Genomic DNA, 20,030 nt, shown 5'->3' with positions numbered 1-20,030 from the left:
GAGGCTCTCAGAGGTTTGTGACAAATGGAAGTTACTGTACATCCTTAAACTAATTTTAGTGCCACCGTAGGAGTAGATAATTAGATCAAACTCTTTCCCACAGGCTGTTTCTAAACCTTGTTTACAAAGGGCTCAGCCCACAGCTGGTACTTTTCTGCCATGGTATTCCAGGGGTAAAGCAGTTGTCAAGCCAAAGAGGAAGGTACAAGGTTTAGCATGTGTTGTTTTAACAAGCACATTTGATTGAAGGAAGAGAAACTATAGTTGTAGCCTGTGCTAAACTAGTTAGGAGGTGATGTCTAGGTGAGCACTGAGCTTTCTAAACACAGAGCTCATGCTAACTAAAACTGTAAAGAGAGAACAGAAACCTGAACTCTGCATTCCTCTCACCACATAGTCACAGTCTATGGCTGTGGCATAAACTGGCCATGTCAACAGGCACAGGCTACAGGCTTCCTGAGCAGATCCTGCTGCTAATTAGTTCTTCATGCTGCAGTGCAAAGCCCTGAGGGAGAAGGTAGTGTGTAGTGGAGAAGTGTGTAGCTAAGTACATGGGGGGTAAAAAAAGCACAAGTGCTAGTCACTGGAGAAGGTAGCAGAGCTTGAGGTGCACATCGTAGCCTGTGGTTTTACCCACTTTGTGCAGCACCTGACACAGAGGAAGCACAGCTAGTCTCACTACTCCTATAGAAAAGTCTTCATTTTATCTTCAGCACTTAGTCCAGTGAAGGCCACCAAAAGGGTCATTTGGCCTCAGGAAGTTTTCATTTGAGTGCAGTGTAAATGCCATTGACTGAATGATGCTCTGGACCAGTAGTAAGTTTTCTAGAAGACAGTTACATTTCTTCCTGAGATTAAGAGATGAGCTCAAGCCTGCTTGCAGACAGTTCACCTGAAAACATCTCACTGCAGGAGCCTAAACAAAACGCACAGCAGCCTTGCTTACAGCATTCGTGTTAACACTCATTAGAAGCTTAACCTTCCCCCTGCCAAACAAACAGGATCAAAGACCTCAGCTGGTGGCAGGGATACTGGGACCCCCTCCTAATACAGCAATTGTTAAAACAGAAAGACTTGCGTGCTACAAAAGAGTCCAGAAAATATATTAACATTTTGCTTAGGATCAGACAGCAGGAGAAGTCAGCCTCCAGGTAACAAAGGAGCACAGAAGAGGCTGTTCTAATATAAAGGTTCTGCTATTGCTCTAATGAATGAGTCCCCAAGTCTCTGTTCAGCAGCAACTCTCATGAGGCACCGGGCCTCTGGTGAGCACTCTGAGTCGCTCGGACAAATGCCATGTCTTGTCTGTACTTCATGGCAGTGGGCAGCTGGCGCCGGAGTAGCTGGTCCCCACTGTCTACAGGCTGGGGCTCATCGTAGATTGTGGAGATGAGGATGGGGCCATCCCGGCGAGGTTTTTTCGGCTTGCTGAAAGTCTGCAGTTTCTCTCCATGGTACCTAGAGAGGTGTGGGCAGAGAGCAGTGTTTCAGTGCATTGTTGTTTAGGACACGAAAAATCACTCTACACTAGCCCATATTTACCAAATGCTAATAAAAGGAAGGGCCAGGCCCCTGGTTAGAGCATGGGGACTAGGAATCACGGCTCCTAGGTCCTGTTCCTGACTGGCACCGACCTCTAGGTATAGTTTCACTAGCATGGCTCCAAAGTGAGCGAATCTCTGTTTTGCAGGCCGTTAAGAGGCATGTTTGTAAAGTATCTGAGGGTCTATAAATGCAAGGAGCTCTGAAGGTGCAGAGAATCCGAAGCAGTTTAGGCATAAAGCCTGAGCTGGCGGACTCAAAGCTGAGACAGAACAATTAATAACGTTTACTAGGTCTGCACATAGCATCTGCACATGGATCAGTTGTTTCCACTCTCACTGGATCTGCAAGCAAAAGAGTACTGTAGGTACCACCCCCTGTTGGCTCTGCTGCAGCAGTTTAGTTTCCAAAACTCTGCACACCCCATCACCAGCATCACTGATGTCACAAGCCACGTTTGTTTCAAGCTCCCCTATAAGGAAGCAAAGAAACAGTTCACAAAGCAAGAGCCGGAGCCATTACGGACAATCCATGTATTGATGGAGGACTGCCGAGTAGCAAAAACAAGGGTCCAAGATTCAGGACTTGATCTCACTTGAGCGGCACAGCCACGAGGACAGAAGCATATTCCATTCACCTCTAGATGGCACGAGTTGTATCCTCAATACTCACATCAATGCTGCCTATAGAGACTGCTGCAGAATCCCTGGGACATCCCTCCAGTTTTGACTGCTCAGGAACGTTCTTTTGTCAATTACCTACTACATTTTCCCTCTTGGTATGGGGCCTTTGAGTGGCACTGTGCACAAGCAAAGAATGCCAGGAGTTTGTAGCACTTACCCCAATCCTCTCTTGCACTTGGGATGCTGACCCTCATTGTCCAACGCTTCAGCCATTCCAGAGTTGCTGCTCCCCAGACCTCGCCCCTCCATCCAGCCCTGCCTCTCCAACACCTTCCTGCCAATACCCTGGAAGAGAAGAAACCACTCCACGTAAACCAGCATCAATTCTGGGAGTGAGTGGGCCAAGTTATTACACTGAGGTCAGTGACACACCAAGGGATCAAGCTTCATCAATAGCCCCTGTTGCAGAGCCTTAATAAGAGGGCTAGTCAGTCCTGGCCAAGTGTCTTCTGCAGCGGTTACATGCATTTCTAAAGCCCCCAACCTCCCCAATATGCCCCTAACTAAAACCCAGCTCCATGATGCCTGCACTTTTACAGGGATTTATAAATAACTTTGAAAAGCAACCCGAAGAGAAAAAAGTTTGCGAGTTAGTCCAAGTCCTGTATTTCTCTGTCATTTCAAGCCTCCACTGGCCAACTCTCACTTGCCTCCAGCCCAGACACCACGAGCAGCACATGTTCTAGCGTTACCTTGGTATATTTCTCAAAGGTCCCAATCTGTTGCCCTGAAACAGACCCATCCTCCAAACCATCCCGGAGTCTCTGTTCCAAGCGCATCTGTACTGCATCGCGGGCATCCTTATCACCTCCATCTGAGGACAAACATGACACAGCAGAATTTATAAGGGAAAAAATAGGATATTGCAGCCATTTCCCCAGAGAACACAGTGAGCAAGGTAGCTTCTGGCAGCTTCCTTTGCCAAGTCAGGAATGATCCAACTATGTTGGCCTCTTATTTCTCATTTAAACTAGTTTTAAAAGACAAGCTACACAGCAGCACCTTGAGAGGAAGGCGCCTGGCTCCAAATGCAGGTTTTAAAAAGTCAGATTTGAACAAGAGAATTTCATTAAAGGGTTTCAAAGAATCTCATTTGTTTGAAGTTGGGGCATTCACCTGCAATGCTGGAAACCTAACAGCTTCATTCTATAGCAGTGACGCTCAACCAGGGGTACATGTACCCTTGGGGATACACAGAGGTCTTCCAAGTGGTACATCAACTCATCTGGGTTTTTGCCTAGTTTTACAACAGGCTACATAAAGAACACTAGCAAAGTCAGTACAAGCTAAAATTTCATACGACTTGTTTATATTGCTCTATATACTATACACCAGGGGTTCTCAAACTGGGGGTTGGGACCCCGCAGGGGATCACGAGGTTATTACATGGGGGGTTGTGAGCTGTCAGCCTCCATCCTAAACCCTGCTTTGCCTCCAGCATTTCTAATGGTGTTAAATATATAAAAAAGTGTTTTTAATTTATAAGGGGGGGTTGCACTCAGAGGCTTGGTATGTGAAGGGGTCACCAGTACAAAAGTTTGAGAACCACTGCTATACACCAAATGTAAGTACAATATTTATATTCCAATCGATTTATTTTATAATTATATGGTAAAAATGAAAGTCAGCAATTTCCCCAGTAATAGTGTGGCTGTGACACTTTGTATTTTTAGGTCTGATTTTGTAAGCAAGCCATTTTTAAAGTGAGGGGAAACTTGGGGGTACGCAAGACAAATCAGACTTCTGAAAGGGGTACAGTAGTCTAGAAAGATTGAGAGCCACTGTTCTATAGTACAGAAACCAAAACAGGAGTGAAGCCCGTTCGCTAGTTTGGCTGTCCCAAGCAGAATGCCTTGCTAAGTGGCCAATTATACTCAGAGTTTTAAAGTTTCCTATTTCAATATTCTCAGGTGCTAATCCTGGGAAGGTTTAGCATCCTGTCTTCTAAGGACACTCAATAAGACACAGTATTAGACTTTTCAGTTCTGAACTGTTGACTAACTATGTCCCTTTATAACCCTAATCTTCAGAGTCAAGGCCTTGGAATGTTATAGTTGGCAGTGGCACGAGGAAAAGTCATTATGAGATTTAACATCTCCCTGTAGCAGAGAGGGAGAAACAGGAGGTTTTATACAAAGCATTAAATATCTCCCTCTTACCAAACTAGAGCCACACTACACAGACTTCTGTTCAAAGATCCCTGCCTATTTGAACTCGCTATGGCTCCCAACTCCACTTTACGTTCAGATCCCTTGAGCCCTAAAAGAGCCTGGTGGAGAGGCAGCCATGCTTCTTTGCATTCCTGGTTCTGGAGATGCTAGACCTTTGGAGTACGTCTCAGTTTAACTGCAGCCCCAATGGGAGTGCAATGAGTCTTGCTGTTGTGCTGTCACCACTACCTGTTCATATGGGATACAGCTCAGATACCTTTGTCGTAGTAGATACTCATGTCCACATCCCAGTCATCTGCCGTCTGTTCGTCAAAGTCTGTCAAGAGAAAAACAATTGTGGAATTAGATCAAGGATCCGTGTCACGGGAGCAGCTTTTCTGTCAGGGGCATAGCCCTCCATCCAGCACAGTGTTTTTCCCAGCACAGTAGAATAAGTGTGTTAATAGCCATATGCAGGGTTGTTGTAGCCCTGTTGATCTGAGGATTAGAGACAAGGTGGATGAAGTAATATCTTTTATTGGACCCACCTCTGTTGGTGAGAGACAAGCTTTGGAGCTTACCCAGAGCTCTTGTTTGGGTCACAAGAGCTTCTTCATACCTGACCTGAGGAAGAGCTCCAAAGCTTGTCTCTCACCAACAGAAGTGGGTCCAATATTATCTCCCCTACCGTGTCTGTGTTAATATACAACATTTGGGGAGTCTACAGAAAGAGCTGCCATAGGGATTGGTGATAGCATAATGAGCCTCGTCTCCAGTCACTGGATCAAAAACAGCCCAGATTTGTGGTGTCTGAGGGGTACGTTTTCCAAACAGGGGCGCAGTGCTTATATCCACAGAGGAGTTTGCTCAGGGATGGTACAGTGCTCATCGATCACTATGTGGTTATACCTGCCAGGCCCACTTCTGAAAATTCAGCCCCAAGTCTTGTTACACCCTAGTGCTTAGTCTGTGGCTTATGTAATCAGAGTTAGCGCTCAGCCACGGTCCCAGGGGACACACATTCACATCCAAAAAACACCCACCACTGCCAGCAAGAGTGATAGTTATCTCAGACCAAGAATTCTGAATGGACGCTGAAAACAAGCCACCCTCTCATCCCTAGCAGTCACCCTCCAGCTCAGGGAGGATGACCATTAGCAGAACATTTGGATGGGAGGAAACCTGTATTGCTTTGATCCATGCTGGAGACTATCTCCAGGGCTGCCAACATGGCCTCAACACACCAACACTAAGGGCTGGTCCACACTAACCCCCCAGTTCGAACTAAGATACGCAACTTCAGCTACGTGAATACCGTAGCTGAAGTCGAAGTATCTTAATTCGAACTACTAGGTACTTACCGCGGGTCCACACGCGGCAGGCAGGCTCCCCCGTCGACTCCGCGTACTCCTCTCGCGGAGCAGGAGTACCGGTGTCGACGGCGAGCACTTCTGGATCGATTTATCGCGTCTAGACAAGATGCGATAAATCGATCCCAGAAGATCGATTGCTTACCGCCGAACCCGGAGGTAAATATAGACGTACCCTAAGTTTACTGAATACTTGAAAGACTCAGGACTTTTGAAGGATACTTCGAGTGCCTGGCTCCTATAAACTCTTTAAAATATAAGATCTTCCACAGGAGGTACTGTGGACCAGTTGCTGACCATGTAGATGACCAACCAGATAAAAGGAAGAAGTCTTTCCTACAAATTACAACTTCTCTCCAATCTGTTTAGAAGTTGGTCTAACTTGATTCCTATAAAACATCCCCAGGGCTTCTCCAGATTTATTGCTATAATTTGTGATCAAATCCTTTCACAGAACACTGGATTATCGGACAACTTGCAAAGGTTCACACAACTGAGCCCTTGGTAAAAGATGGTCATACTTAGATAACTATTGTGCAAAAAACGCGCCCCCCCCTCCTCCCAGGAGAGCATGAGCAATATCACCTCCTTGCTCTTCCTGCCAGTACTGAGCATCTGTGTAGAAGACCAGCCCAGAGCCTCCCTTCTCCCACTTCAGCTCAATCTCCTCTTCATACAGCCGCTCCTCTGCGCGTTCCTGATTGGTTACATCCTCATGCAGAGCCTCATGTCGTTCCCACTCCTCGCACCTATCATCATCCTGCAAAGGAACAAGGAAAAGGGTTGACACCAATAAAGCAAGGGCACTTGCCCAGACCCAGCCTTCCCCATCGCCCATCATTCCATCCTATCACCCACACTCCCGTTGCCCTGCTGAATATGTTCTCTATAGAACAGAGGCATTTTGGTCAACACACTCTATTGTGGGCACATCACCTGCAATTTCCAATCACTGGCATTATCAGTGCCAGTCCCCTCACTCCCCCACTGAGCAAGGCTTTTCAGAGTCAATTACCAGGCGAGCTGGTGAAAGAGCTTAATTCCCTTTCCGCCCTATCCCCATTCATACACCATTTTATGAGTAAGGAAATGGAAGCAAAGCAGCAAGGTGACTTGCCACATGGCAAGTGCATCAAAGCAGAGGTGGGTGTTTAAAGTTCCAGCCTCCTGATCCTGTGCTCAGAACTCCATGCCAAGCCCATCCGAATGAGTGCACTGCCACTCCATAATCAGCTTACCATGGAGAACCAGTTTTGGTTATGGTAAAACAAGTTTTGCTATCTAAGCCAACGTGAAATACCACCAAAAGCCTTACAGCCAGAGCTTAGCATATACAGATAAGTGCATATTCATGCTTTAGAATACAATTCTCAGATACAAGATACTATCTGTATGATACTGTTACACAGGTAGATATCAGCTCCCCAGGGAGCAGCAGCATTCTCTCCCTGCGGTTTACAGGTATATGGTTAGTCTTGCAATTTGACAGGAGAAAGCCACTTACATCATCTGAGTGAGACTCTTCTGCTTCCTCCTTTCCTGGTCCTTCCCAGTCTTCCTCATCACTAGTTTGAGTCATCCCAGTTCTTGCCAGGGGTCCCTTTTCCATTGTGATCTCCTCCCCCGTGTCTGTATAAACCAGGTCTTCTTGTTCAACAGTCTCAGTGTCCCGATATTTAAAGGGCACATTCCCATACCTGCGAGAGGATCCTGTCTTGGGGAATCGTAGCTGCAGTTTCTTAATAACTCGGGGAGGCAGCCTGCAGGCCTTGATCAGCTCCAGGAAGACTCTCAGAGGGGTTCCCACATTCCCATGGGGCATAAACACAGGGGGGTTCAGTTCAGGCAGCCACTTTAAGTCTGCCTGAGTAAACATTTCACTCTGGGTCTTATTATGAAGCTCCTTTTTAGTTTTATACTGGAACATGCCCAAACCTAAGAGAAATAAATAATAGATTGAGACAGAATCGCAGATTTGATAAAGAGTGCAGTTTCACCAAGCCACTCTGAGATAGAAGGCAGACTGAGAAAGGGAGCCCGTGATACAGATTTTACCAAAGAGTTGCATGAGATGATATGTCAGAGGGCTGTTCTAGTTTGAAAAATCAAGCTATGAAAAAGTTAACTGAGAATTTCATCAGCCTTTGGTTTCAAGCCTTTATAAGTCCATACCCATAGCAAGGTAGCATTCCTTTCTGCAGCAGGCAAGACAGAGTTGTTTCTGGTCTTCAGCTACTCAAGGCATAATCAATATATCATATTTTGAAGTGTGCAATTGCTTTTGTGAAGTGATCTACTTCTGGAACCGCCAAGTCCAATTATACCAGGTATCTACAGTTCAGAGCTCTGGTCTGCCAGATGAGCTTTCATACTTTGCAGCCAGAACACACGCTAGCTGTATTTACACATAACAAACCTGAAGTGCTTCCCCCCAGAAAAACACTTCACCCAACAAAGTTATGTCGAGACTACTTTTTGCCCCTGGCGGGTGGGTGAATTTTGCAACTGCAGCTCAGCAAAACTTCTGTCCTACTTCTACCCATTTTACTTCCCACTGATATCTTTATTGTGAACGCCATCCTTCCAACCGACAAAGAACTGGATGGAACCCCTTGAGCTTCACAAGGAAGATCGCTGGCCATTCAGAGGGGAGAAACAGTGGGCTACATAAACAATTTCCCCCAGGGGTTGAACCCACCACCTCTAAGCCACCCAGGCTCCTGCAAGCCTAGGAAGTAAACTACTTTCTGGGGAGGAGGGGAAGAAATGTAAGAAGGTAGAGAGGGGCCTTGTAGCTGCTTCCTCTTCCATCAGTAGGAGCCACTGCTTCACAGACTCCCCCCCGCTATCATTAGCAACCCCTCCCTGCCCACACCGCCCCCCGTCCCTATTGTCCTTTCAAGCCATCTCCTCCCCACTCTGTTACCCCGCCCCGTACCTGTGTCCGGGGAGACTCGGACCCTGCGGATCACGCAGCGGCCGGGCAGCCCGTCGCCCTGGGCATCCAGCCAGCGCTTGCCCGAATACATGCGGACCAGCCGCCGGGCCTGGCCGGGCCGCACCGCTACCAGGCAGCAGCAAGTGGCCGGGCCCGGGCCCTGCCCCGGGGGCCCGCTGCGCTCGGGCCGGTGCCGGTAGTGGAAGCAGAGGAAGCCGCCGGCCTCGGCGAACTGGCTGAAGTAGGAGCGGAGCTGGGCGGAGCGGAGCTCGGCCGGGATGCGGCTCACCAGGCAGTAGCGGGCAGGGCCCCAGCCGGGCTCGGAGCTCCCGGGCGACGCCATCTTCAACCCTCTGGGCCGCGGTCACGTGAGCAGCGCCGGGGGTGGTCGACGCAGACACGCATCTCGCGAGATTGAGTGGCGACGTCACTAGAAGGGGCGACGTCACCTATGGCAAGGGGGCAGGGATAGGGATTCATTTCCCCTGGCGCACATTGATGATGTCACAACAGTGGCACAGCTGGGTGCCAGGGTGGCCACACAGATGGGTGACCCAACGGCCCAGGGGTATGACCTCAGCCTCCCTTTAGGAATGTGCCCCAGCATTGCCCAGGCACACAGTGACAGGGCATGGCCCAGCACATGAACATCACATCGTCACGGGAGCCCGGGGGGCCTAGAACATCGTGTTTTTAGGATCTGTGCCTGTGTCTCAGTCACCGTGTTTCCAACACTGGTGATTTTGATTGCAAGACTCATGGTAATTGGTGTTTTTCTTAAAGCCCCAGCGCCTGGAGTCATGTGAGGCTGTCAGCTTTCTTGAAACAAAAAACAAAGCAACTAGCCCTTGTGGTTGCAGAAAAAAGCTTGACAGCATGACCTGGGTGCAACCTAAAGCTTAAAAACACAACAAGTCAATAAAAAGGACCCAAATGGATTATTTTAAAATCTTGTATTTAAGCTGATCTCATGACTTTGGGGTCATGACTCATTTTTTCGAAAGCTTGAGGTTGGCAGTACTGGGAGCTGCAAGTAAAGAAAAAATGACCAGACAAAACAGGGAGCAACCCAGAAACGGAGCCTTGTGGCAACCCCTGTTGTGAACACACAGCAGAGGGTGCGGATGCTTTTTTAGACCTTTGACAAAATGGGCCCTGTATTAGCAGGTGTCTCTGTGGTAATGACATTGTTTATTATGTCCTATGCCAGTGGTTTTCAACCTGTGGTCTGCGGACTCTCAGGGGTTCTGCAGACCATGTCTAAGGGGTCCGTGAAAGGGTGTCATTGCCATAGAACAGTGGCTTTCCACCTGTGGTACATGGACCCCTGGACGTCTCCAGACTATGTCTAGTTTCCAAAGTGATCTGCACCTCCTTTTGAAATTTTTTAGGGATCTGCAAATGAAAAAAGCTTGAAAACCACTGACCTATGCTATAACTCAAGCATTCATCATTTCCTTACATGCTCAATAAAATAATAATAAAACAATCATCTGACGACTGGTGTGGACTGTGTGAAATCACTTAATGGATCTCAGCTCAGTTCCCAGTGGAACGTGGCCACAACACTAAGCCACCAGCACAACTGGCACAAATTGGCCCAGTTAATTGGCAAGCTCAGCAGAGAGGCCAAAGACTGAATGGACATGGAGCCTGAACTTTATTTTCACCGCTAGTGCCTAGGGGCTAAATTTTGAGGTGTGTCTATGTTGCAACAAACACCTTTTTCTAGACCCACCCACATTATGTTACACCAACTAAGGCTCCCTGAGACTAATACCCACTTACACCCAACTCTTCCACATCAGTTCTGAATCTGGCCCACAGTACACAGGCCATGTCTATACTACAGCTGCTACATTGGCACAGCTAGGGCACTGGAGCAGTATGTCTGTAGCACCATAGCGTAGATGCTTCCTACATAGAGGGGAAGGGTTTTTCAGTCAATGTAGGTAATCTATCTTTCCGAGAGGCAGGAGCTAGGTCAAGAGAAGAATCCTTTTGTCAACATAGGTAGACCTTACCCCGACGTAGGCGCGGCTAACTATGGTGCTTAGGGCACAACGTTTTTCAAATCCTGTGCAAAGTAACTAGGTCGACCTAAGTTTTAAGTGTAGACCAGGCTAAGGGAGTCTAGTGTTGCAGCTGCGTCACTATAGCATTTCTAATGTAGACACCCTCAGTGAGTGTCAGGGAGTCTCGTTTACACATCATTTCTGAATCTGGCCCAATGCCTTCAGGGTGGGATTGAGGTACGGTTGGTGAAGGGAAGTGCCGTAGGGGAATGTTGCAATTCCGCTGACTGTGATTTTCCTGTTCAGTCTCCATGGCTATTAATCAGACACCTTTCCTCAGCAATGTTTATGTACAACATTAATTTTGTTTTGCAGTTTAAGATGACAAATGCTGTCAAGATAGGATGCATTTTTGAGGGGATTTTCTGGAGACTGTGCCTCATCCCATTCAAATCATCTTTGGGTTCTCAAACCTGTGGCAGGATTTCCTAAATTTCAGTAAAATGCAACATGCACCAATGTAGACCCTTTCCAAAACAGAACCACCATTTTCCAAAATGTAATACATTTTATTTAAAAAAAATAATTTACTGCATTTTATATACAAATCACAGACTAACATCCACTCACAAAACACTGACCTCTGAACTCTGTACAAAGGCTGTTTTCTTTGTGTAGATCAGTACCTAGTATGGAGGAATGGGAGCAACCAGTCAGTAGTCTAGGAAGCAGATGCTCAGCTGCAGAATCTGCAGGTCTGTGCAACCACTACAGCTCCTTCTCTATAGCGTGTACCATCTAGGTAATATCACTCACTGTTACACAAATGGACTTAAGCTCACCAGCCCTACCTGTTCTTAATATCACTGCAAACACCTTCATAACATTTAGCTAAAATGGAGCTCTTAGTCACTTAAGCTCATACATTAACTAAGGGGTATTAGATTCCGCCACCCTAACATTAGTGGTACAAACATTAAGTGGAACATTACTCAGAGTAGTCCCATTTTCTTCCACATGTCTACTCAATTTGAGTAAGGGTGGCAAAATGTGGCTCTCTGTGAACTCTTTTAGCTTTAATACTGTCTGGCCCTTGCCCTGTCCGTGTTTGAAACAGGGATAGATGTTTTATGGCTACTTCTCTAAGATTCCAAGGCACTTAGTTAACCAGTCACACAATACACACACACACAGGTACTATATAAGGGCCTGATTCCACAATACTTGTTATCACTCATATGAGTGATTCCATTCACTCTCAGTACTGCTCAGTGTGATTAGAGTTTGCGGAATTAGGCCCTTGTGTATGGATCGACTGAGAAGGTGAAATCCTGGCCTCACTGAAATCAATGGCAGAGCTCCCATAGACTTCAGTGGGGCTGAGATTTGACCCTGAATCACAAAATGTGGATCATGCTCTAATCCAATGCGTTGTGTATTGCAGGCCTGTTTTCAGAGGTGCTGAGTACCCACTGAATCCATTGAGCACGGCAGGCAGAGTGAGTGCTGAGCACATCTAAAAATCAGGTTATGTGTGTGTAACAGAGGCTTTCTATGGCAATTTTATCCTTTAAAACGGTAAGACTCCATTTGGTTCAAAGCCCTGCTTTCAATCCCCTTCTTTCTCAGATAAGTGCTTCTCTGACCTGAATATTTCCCAGGGGAAATGTCAGCCCAGAGGATTATTTTGTATGGAATGTTTTAAGGACATTGGCCATGCTTTTTTCATGTTACTGTGCAGTGAAATAGTAACATCACACATACTTCAGAAACGACTTGGCTTTATGAGTTCAGTATGTACAGGGGCTGATGTCTGCTGTAAACAAATGCTAAATAAGAGTTACATTCTTAAATGTTTTGTGCCTTAGTTGAGATTTTCAACCGCTCAAGCTGTTGCCTGAGCCCAACTGAAATACAAACACAAATCCAGGTGTCTGCAAGTCCACAGTATCTTTCCCACTAAATCCCCATTCCCAGATTAACGTTACTGTCCCTTGAAACTCAGCTCAATGCTCAGGAGGTGCATGTGAGAGTGGCCGCTGAATCTGATCTCTCAGGAGGCTGTGTGTGATGAAAGAGTCAGTCGCCTGCAGGTTATTTCATACAGCATTTCAGTGATCACCTCAATAATGTCTGCATTGCCAATGATCGGTCGAAAGAAGAGGTCTGTGATAAGTGCAGGAGGAATGGACCGCAAGGTGGAGGCAATCAGCAAGATGCGGGCAAAGCGGCCCTGGTCCTCTGGGTGGAGGGGCACTAGGACTTCTCGGAGCACTCTCTGTGCTTCCCGTTGGAGGCTCTCGATGTACAAAGAGGCCCTGAGACCTGGGACATCTATGAAGAGAGAAACAACAAGAAATACAAATGAAAGTTAGGCTCTGCTTCCCAAGCTAAGTCCCAGTTTCTTACCATGCATGTGCCTCTGCTGAAGGCTTGTTAGGCACTATTGCTAGTGATTCACAATCAAATCTGACTTCTTTCTACTGCACAGGCAGGCAGAGGCACAGGCAGGCACACAGAGAAATATACATGCCTCCTTAGCATGTATACATGCCTTCCATAGCACCAAGGGATTCTAAAGTACTTCAAAAAGAACGAAGAGTACTTGTGGCACCTTAGAGACTAACAAATTTATTTGAGCATAAGCTTTCGTGGGCTAAAACTCACTTCATCGGATGCATGCAGTGGAAAATACAGTAGAAAGACATATATACACAGCGAACATGAAAAAATGGGTGTTGCCATACCAACTATAATGAGAGTAATCAATTAAGGTGGGCTATAATCAGCAGGAGAAAAAAAAACTTTTGTAGTGATAATTAGGATGGCCCATTTCCAACAGTTGACAAGAAGGTGTGAGTAACAGTAGGGGGGGAAATTAGCATGGGGAAATAGTTTTTACTTTGTGTAATGACCCATCCACTCCCAGTCTTTATTCAAGCCTAATTTAATGGTGTCCAGTTTGCAAATTAATTCCAATTCTGCAATTTCTCAACAGTTGGAGTCTGTTTTTGAATTTTTGTTGTTGGAATATTGTAACGTTGAGGTCACTAACTCATACATGCAGCACCACTGATATGCAGCCACTTCTGGGGTGGAGAGCATCAGTTCTTTAATAGTGTGTAACACAACAAGGGAGGTGAAATATTGATCAACGAAGCCAGGGCAAACCCCAGCTCTAGCAAAACATGCCCTAAAATCCTATTGTCCCTGAAGGATATGCAAGAACTCCATTTTAAAGTCTTATTTAAAATATTCCCTTCCCTCTTCACCCACAGTAAACTGCATAGGACTCAGTTTATCTGCCTCAGAAAGATGAAGAACTGAATCAACCCTGTTAGGATTTGAGAGACTGCAAATCTAATGAGCCATCCCGATCAGCATAGTTGGCTCCGAGGTCTATGAGTTAAAGCAGGTGACTGAGTGGAGAAAGTCACTTACAGTCTGAATTCCAGAAGTCAATGGGAGCTGGAGATGCTCAGCACCTCTGAAAATTAGCCCCTAAAATGCCCTGTGCCTCAGTTTACCTGTCTGTAAAATGGGGATATTCCTTCCAGCTTATAAAGTGATTTGAGCTCCCTGGATGGATGGACAGACAGATAGATATTCATTGCTAGATGCTATTGTGTGCCATGCCTTCTCTCCCTGCCGATGGAAAGGTGTGTGAGGATAAGGCACTCACCAGGGTTAAAGAGAATGGCTCCTTTCAGATAAGCATACTCCTTAGGGCTCAGGTCCAGGCTCCAGAATGTGTTCAGGCAGCACTGCAGCCGCTGCACCCCGGCTAGGGTGGGCTGTGTCCTCTCAGGCTCCTGTCTCTTACTCTGGCCATCGAGGAGAATCCTCTTGAGCATGCTAGGGGCTGGGGTTTCCATCACCTCGAATGTCACCATCTCCTGAACCAGCCCCAGAATGAAGAGGGGAGCCCAGCAGCTGTCCAAAAGCAGCCGCTGGTCTCCCCGGGGCAGCAGCTGGAAGGAGGGCAGGTTCTTCATGAAGCTGACCGTTTTCACAAGCACATCAGAGGCTGCCTGGCAGGTGACCTCAGGTGTTTGGAGGCAGACGGTGCGACGCTTCTGGCACAGGCAGCGCTGCTGGGATGGGCTATGGCTGCCCCATTTGTGGTTCAGGTTCTGGCTCAGGAGGGTATAGAGGATGGCGTTTCGATTCTCCTCACTGTGGCACTGGCATCTCTCACAGTCCAGGTCCATGCTGCACGTCGTCATTGCTGAGCCTGGCAAGTGGATCCCGTCAGGTCCCAAGGATGAAACTCTTGTGCACCTGGCCGGATGGATCTGTGAGCACGACTGGTCCCTTGCAAATGCTGCTGTATCAGTCAAAGCTCTCTGACTGCAGCCTGCTTCTCCCAGCTCAGTAGCCCCTCTCACCTCCTTGGCTGTTATTCCTGGCTCTATTTATAAGGCTCTGTGATGAGTGAAACACCCCCTTAGCAGCCTTGACCTCTCTCTGACTGAGCAGCATTCATTGAAAAACAACTCGACCCTGGACTGATTGGCTAGGGAAGTGGGGCCTCCACGTGGTGCCGATAAGCGTTTTCTCAATGAAAGTGCCAGTTGGGGCCAGGAGGATGGGACAGGATCGGGATGGCAGATGAGTGGCCTTCTTATCTGGATTACCCAAACAGTATAAATAAAGTCATTAACCTAGCCCGTACCATGGCACCAAGGCCCCAGGTGTGTAATCAGGCAATGCTATATGACAGGTGTCATTGCCAAAGAGTTCACACACAGCCCTTGTCTGGAGCAAGAGACCAGTAGCAAAACAGCCTGTAAACTCTGGCCTTGGAAAGAGCAACCTGGAAGTCATTTTATCAGCAGGTTGTTTGTTTAACCTTGTTGACAACAGGCTGCCGTTGTTGCAGATAAAGAAAAGAAACCCAACGAACTACAAAGGGCATCTCTAGTACTTAGAGGAAGGCTGGGGCCTAAGGTATCTTGTGTGTTTCAGGAAGGGAGGAAATACTGGGGAGTATGAGGGTCTTTTTACTTTCTGTCTTGATTTCCCAGGAGATTTCATCAGTTTATAGACAGAAATTGTGTTAGACACAGGTTAGATACATGGATGTGTATGTCTTCACATTTCAAGGAGTGCCATGACTCAGAGGAATTTCTAGAGCAGGAAGAAGTCCCTTAATTGAAACCCCTCCGCATCCAGGATCCTGAAGCCCAATCCTAAAGAACATGAAGGAAGGAAGAGCCATGCTATCTAGTTCCTTGCCTTAGTGAGTGGGAGGGAAGAAGTTGGGAAAGCTAGGTGGGAATACAGAGGGGGACCTAATGGAGTGAAGAAAGAGGTAGGTGACATGTTTACAAGGGAGAAGAAGACACCCGTTTACCCAGTGCAGGGCAGAGTGGAACTTTTTGTCACTAGAGGTGCCCAGTGGAGATCACCAAACTATGAAAAGTCTTAGGAAAATAATGACTACTGGACCCCTTCTCCCAATGGTAAACGGTGTAATTTTCATAATGTTAATAGGTTCATTTAGACAGGTTGAGTCATGGGCATGTGTCCACCAGACGAGCATTGTAAGTAGTAAAGAGTTGATTTGAGCTCTCACTGATTTACTCTCTGCATGAAATTAGAATAAAAGAAGATCAGCACTTCTGTTCCCAGATGTCTTGCTACATGATCAGTGCCAGAATCTACATATCTCAGTGTGGAATTAAAACCAGGATAAGAAAGCTAGAGGAAGGTCTGGGTTACATATGAGCTATTATGATCAGATTAGGCAGAACTGAAGAGAAAGCCATCTAAGATGGCATATCATTGGAGAAAGGGCGGCAAACCTGCCTAATAAGATGCTCTGTGACCAGAATTAGCATTTAGCAAAAGAAAGGAAAACTGACTGCTCTTTCAGGAGTCCTGCATCCCAGGCAAGCTCTATAACTCTCTACCTCTAGCAGCAGGATCAGAGGGGAGGTGTCATGCTGTCTGGAGTGCTTCACGGCCGTGAGTGCCAACCTCAGGGCAGACTGTCAAAAAGCAGACAAACACCCCAAACCGGTTGTATGTTCTATAATTAAATGTCACCAACTCAGTAACAAATGTGAACTCCTGAAGCACTATAACAGTCTTACCATGGAGTCCCAGACAGTCCCCTTGGACATTCCAGTCTATCTTGCCACCCAGGCAAGCTGGACTGAGTGATAGATGGTTGCCATACACCAAAGATCACAAAAGATTCAGGTTGTTTCCAGTCCCAAGAGACCAGTCGCTTACCCCAGGTCAATTTGTACTTCAGATCTTACACCAAAGATAACACTTGTAGCCAATCCTATAGTAAACTAAGGATTCATTAACTAGGAAAAAGAAATAAAAGTTATTTGCAGGTTAAAGCAGGCAACATATATACAGAAATGAGTTACAGTCTATGGTTTCAAAAGGTGACAGAGATGTAATAATCCTGTCAGCACCAAATGTCGTTTAGGGCTAACCTAAGTTGACCCTGAGGATCTCTGCTAATTTCCTAGCTCCAGCCCTTTGAGAGTCCAAACAGCAAAGAGATGACGAATTTTCATGCCAGCTATCTATATTTCCTTCCATAATCCAAGACGATGAGATGAGCTTCCTTGCACATAGTGGGGGAGGACCATTAATCCAGGCTTTGTATCGTGATGTTTCACAATGGTCCACTTAGTTTTGATAGCCCTTCTTGATGGGCGGGGGAACCACTCCTCCTGCTGGGTCCACAAATTCAGAGCAACATTTTACAGCTATAAAGCAAAACTGACATATTACCTTATAGAATGGGATACAGACATTTCAAGTAAGATTAATGCATACAGCAACTTACAAGCATTTTATAGAAACTAAACACGTCTTTACAAGTCTAACACCTATCTTGAATAATACTAACATACAGGTGAGTTAGTTTGATTTCCTTCCAGCTATCTATTTGTCAGTGCTCAGCTGACATCTTCAGCCTTGGCAAAAGCTGGCACCTGATCTACCAGCGTCACAGGAGGAAATAACTTAATGGCAGAACCTCTCACCTTCTCCTGCAGAGGGACTCAGACACTATGATGGTGAGCACGTTATAAGAACCTGGACAGAGAGAGGTTAGTTAGATTCACTGTTTTGAATTATGCAGAATTCCCACTGAAGTCAGTAGGTCTTTGTCTGAGTTAGGATTGTGGCATTTTATATAATAAAAATAAATAAATAAATAAATAAATAAATAAATACAGGACACTGGGCCACCTTTGCAAAATGTGCCATGGAACTGTTAGTGAACACAAATGGTCAGGACCTCAGTTTTACATTTTGTCCTAAAGATGGCACTTCCAGCAGCACAAGACCTCCTAATACCATACTGGAGCATTTGTTCAGAACTGCTTCAGAAGGAAGAGCTCCATCTTCTGAATCACAATCACCACTAAGAATCCCGAATTTCCACATCATCTCCAGGTAGCCCTAACGTAGATATTTTCTCTTCATATGATACATACATGCTGCTTAATTTTTTCAGCCCTGGATTTAGCAGGTCGAATAGCAATGGATTTGGGAGTGAAAATATAAGAACCTACTTAACCAACTACTATTTCTGCTTTTCTCTCCCCTCCAAAATCTGAGCAACCAACAAGATGAGGAAACACAAACACAAACTTCACCCAAAGGAGTACCTCCACATTTCCAAACTTCTCCTAATCTTTATTTGAACTGCTCTTACAGCATATTATTGGATGTCATTTTTACAGCAGCTTTCATGCTGAAGGCTCCCACAGCAGTGGATAGTCAGCACATATTATATTCAACAGTGAGTGGAATGGAGATTTTGGCCAAGGACAGTGAGACAAATCCACAGTTCTTACCAAAAGTGCAACTTGAAAGGGCCTTATGACCGGATTTTCAGAGGGGCTGAGCACTCAGTGAAGTCAAGGGGAGCACCTCTGAAAATCAGCCCACTGGATTTTGAAGATCTTGTCTGAAAAACCCACGTGCAGGAAACTGCATGGAAATACATTTAACTTCTTCTTCTGAAGAAAGGGCTGAATGGAGCCTAATTCTTAGTACCTGCAGTTCCAAGGAATCCCAAAACTGATGCTTAGACCATTAAACAAACATCTCCTCAAGATAGCCTCTTTGTACCACTAACGTCGGAAAGCACGGAGATCTCTCTGAAGCAGAGCAGAGTGAAAACGAGGTGCTTTGTTTTGATCAGATGTATTGCACTCAGAACAAACTGACCTGGCATTTATCTCTTGTTCCACCCCACTGTTTTGCACAGATCTAAAAAGAGCCCATATTTTGCCTTCCCATTCCAGCACACAAGAAAAGGGGAAATTGATAAATTCACACTGGTCAAAAAGACCCAAGCTGTTTAATCACAAAATTGTGTTGGCTCCTTAGCAACAAGCAGAGCAACCCAGAAAGGGTGAAAACAGAGAGAAACTGGTCCATATAAAGTGTGACACATCGGGTGCTGCTTAAGAGAATGATCCATCTTTCCAGCCTCAGTCATGAAATTGGTCAGGGCTACTCATAGCAGCATGGCAAGGGTTAGGAGCCATTTCCTCTTGTGACTATAGCGATATCTTCATTTCTCTACAGCAGCCTGTTTGACCATTGAAGCGGGTGCATCAGCTGGGACCTGTGTTTGCTGCTCCTGATGTTTTTCATTGTGATTAGAGACGGGAACACGTTCCTTCCTTCCGTCAGCGCGCAAGCTTGTCATCAGCAATCTGCCTGCCCTCAAGCAACAGAGAGCCGTCTTCCTTGGTTTTGTTTGGATGCCCTTGGTTCCACGCGTGAGGCTGACCTACTCTTTGAAGGAGTCTGAGAAGCCCTGGTTTAAACATTCCCTCACAGCGTTTGCAACCCAGACATCGAGGCCGCCTGGCGTGCGAGGAGAGAAAAAGGAAACGAGCTCCTCCAATCACTACCCAAGTGGAATGAGCAGGAAGTGTGGTGCTCTCCCCCCACCGCCCTCCCAGGGTAGACAGGATCCCCCCCTCCCAACCCCCATGACTCCCTCCCACTGCCAGGAACATAGATTCCCATAACCCTTCCCTTTTGGACACCAAGGCACATGACTCCCCCCCTTTGACCCCATCACAGGCATCTGGCACCATGACTCTCCCTTTGACCCTAATACAGGAGCCGCCCCCGCTCCCCGGACACCCCAGGGCTCCCACCCCAAAACTAGGACCCTTTACTCCCATCATGCCCCTATAGCCCCTGACCTTTGACCCCTCCCTCTGGGGACCACGCGGCCCTTGCGCAGATTTTTCTGGAAGGCCCCGGACGTTGTCAGTAACCATAGCAACCAACGCCAGGCGCCGAACCTGGGCCGGGGCTCCCGCCTCTTCTCC

At 46.6% G+C, this 20,030-nt stretch overlaps 2 protein-coding genes across 2 annotated transcripts; both read right to left on the bottom strand.

Moving 5' to 3' along the window:
- Nucleotides 1-587: 587 nt before the first annotated feature.
- GPATCH3 (G-patch domain containing 3) lies at nucleotides 588-9,125 on the bottom strand. Its single transcript, XM_024203366.3, has 7 exons — nucleotides 8,684-9,125; nucleotides 7,250-7,680; nucleotides 6,331-6,505; nucleotides 4,653-4,712; nucleotides 2,918-3,039; nucleotides 2,383-2,510; nucleotides 588-1,458 (listed from the first exon to the last, which is right to left on the bottom strand). The coding sequence occupies exons 1-7, from the start codon at nucleotides 9,024-9,026 to the stop codon at nucleotides 1,245-1,247; spliced, it is 1,473 nt and encodes a 490-aa protein (XP_024059134.2). The 5' UTR covers nucleotides 9,027-9,125; the 3' UTR covers nucleotides 588-1,244.
- Nucleotides 9,126-11,124: 1,999 nt separating this feature from the next.
- On the bottom strand, nucleotides 11,125-15,105 carry NR0B2 (nuclear receptor subfamily 0 group B member 2). The gene is made up of 2 exons (XM_024203370.3): nucleotides 14,381-15,105; nucleotides 11,125-13,032 (listed from the first exon to the last, which is right to left on the bottom strand). Exons 1-2 carry the CDS (start codon nucleotides 14,922-14,924, stop codon nucleotides 12,752-12,754), a joined length of 825 nt encoding a protein of 274 aa, XP_024059138.2. The 5' UTR covers nucleotides 14,925-15,105; the 3' UTR covers nucleotides 11,125-12,751.
- Nucleotides 15,106-20,030: the final 4,925 nt, after the last annotated feature.

Source organism: Terrapene carolina, unplaced genomic scaffold (assembly GCF_002925995.2).
Source record: "Terrapene carolina triunguis isolate 2854851 unplaced genomic scaffold, T_m_triunguis-2.0 Scaffold236, whole genome shotgun sequence".
Taxonomy (NCBI): domain Eukaryota; kingdom Metazoa; phylum Chordata; order Testudines; family Emydidae; genus Terrapene; species Terrapene triunguis.
The sequence above is the reverse complement of the archived record's forward strand: the minus strand, read 5'-3'. Positions and strand labels throughout refer to the sequence as shown.

What these genes read in the sequence shown, in the direction of transcription:
- NR0B2 (XM_024203370.3), bottom strand. Translation starts at nt 14,924, where the DNA reads ATGACGACGTGCAGCATGGACCTGGACTGTGAGAGATGCCAGTGCCAC. An exon ending in AGCCATTCTCTTTAACCCTG is followed by an intron (nt 13,033 to 14,380) that starts GTGAGTGCCTTA and finishes CTCTCTTCATAG; the next exon opens with ATGTCCCAGGTCTCAGGGCC.
- GPATCH3 (XM_024203366.3), bottom strand. Translation starts at nt 9,026, where the DNA reads ATGGCGTCGCCCGGGAGCTCCGAGCCCGGCTGGGGCCCTGCCCGCTAC. An exon ending in AAGAGTCTCACTCAGATGAT is followed by an intron (nt 6,506 to 7,249) that starts GTAAGTGGCTTT and finishes GTTCCTTTGCAG; the next exon opens with GATGATGATAGGTGCGAGGA. An exon ending in CCTTTGAGAAATATACCAAG is followed by an intron (nt 2,511 to 2,917) that starts GTAACGCTAGAA and finishes CTTCTCTTCCAG; the next exon opens with GGTATTGGCAGGAAGGTGTT.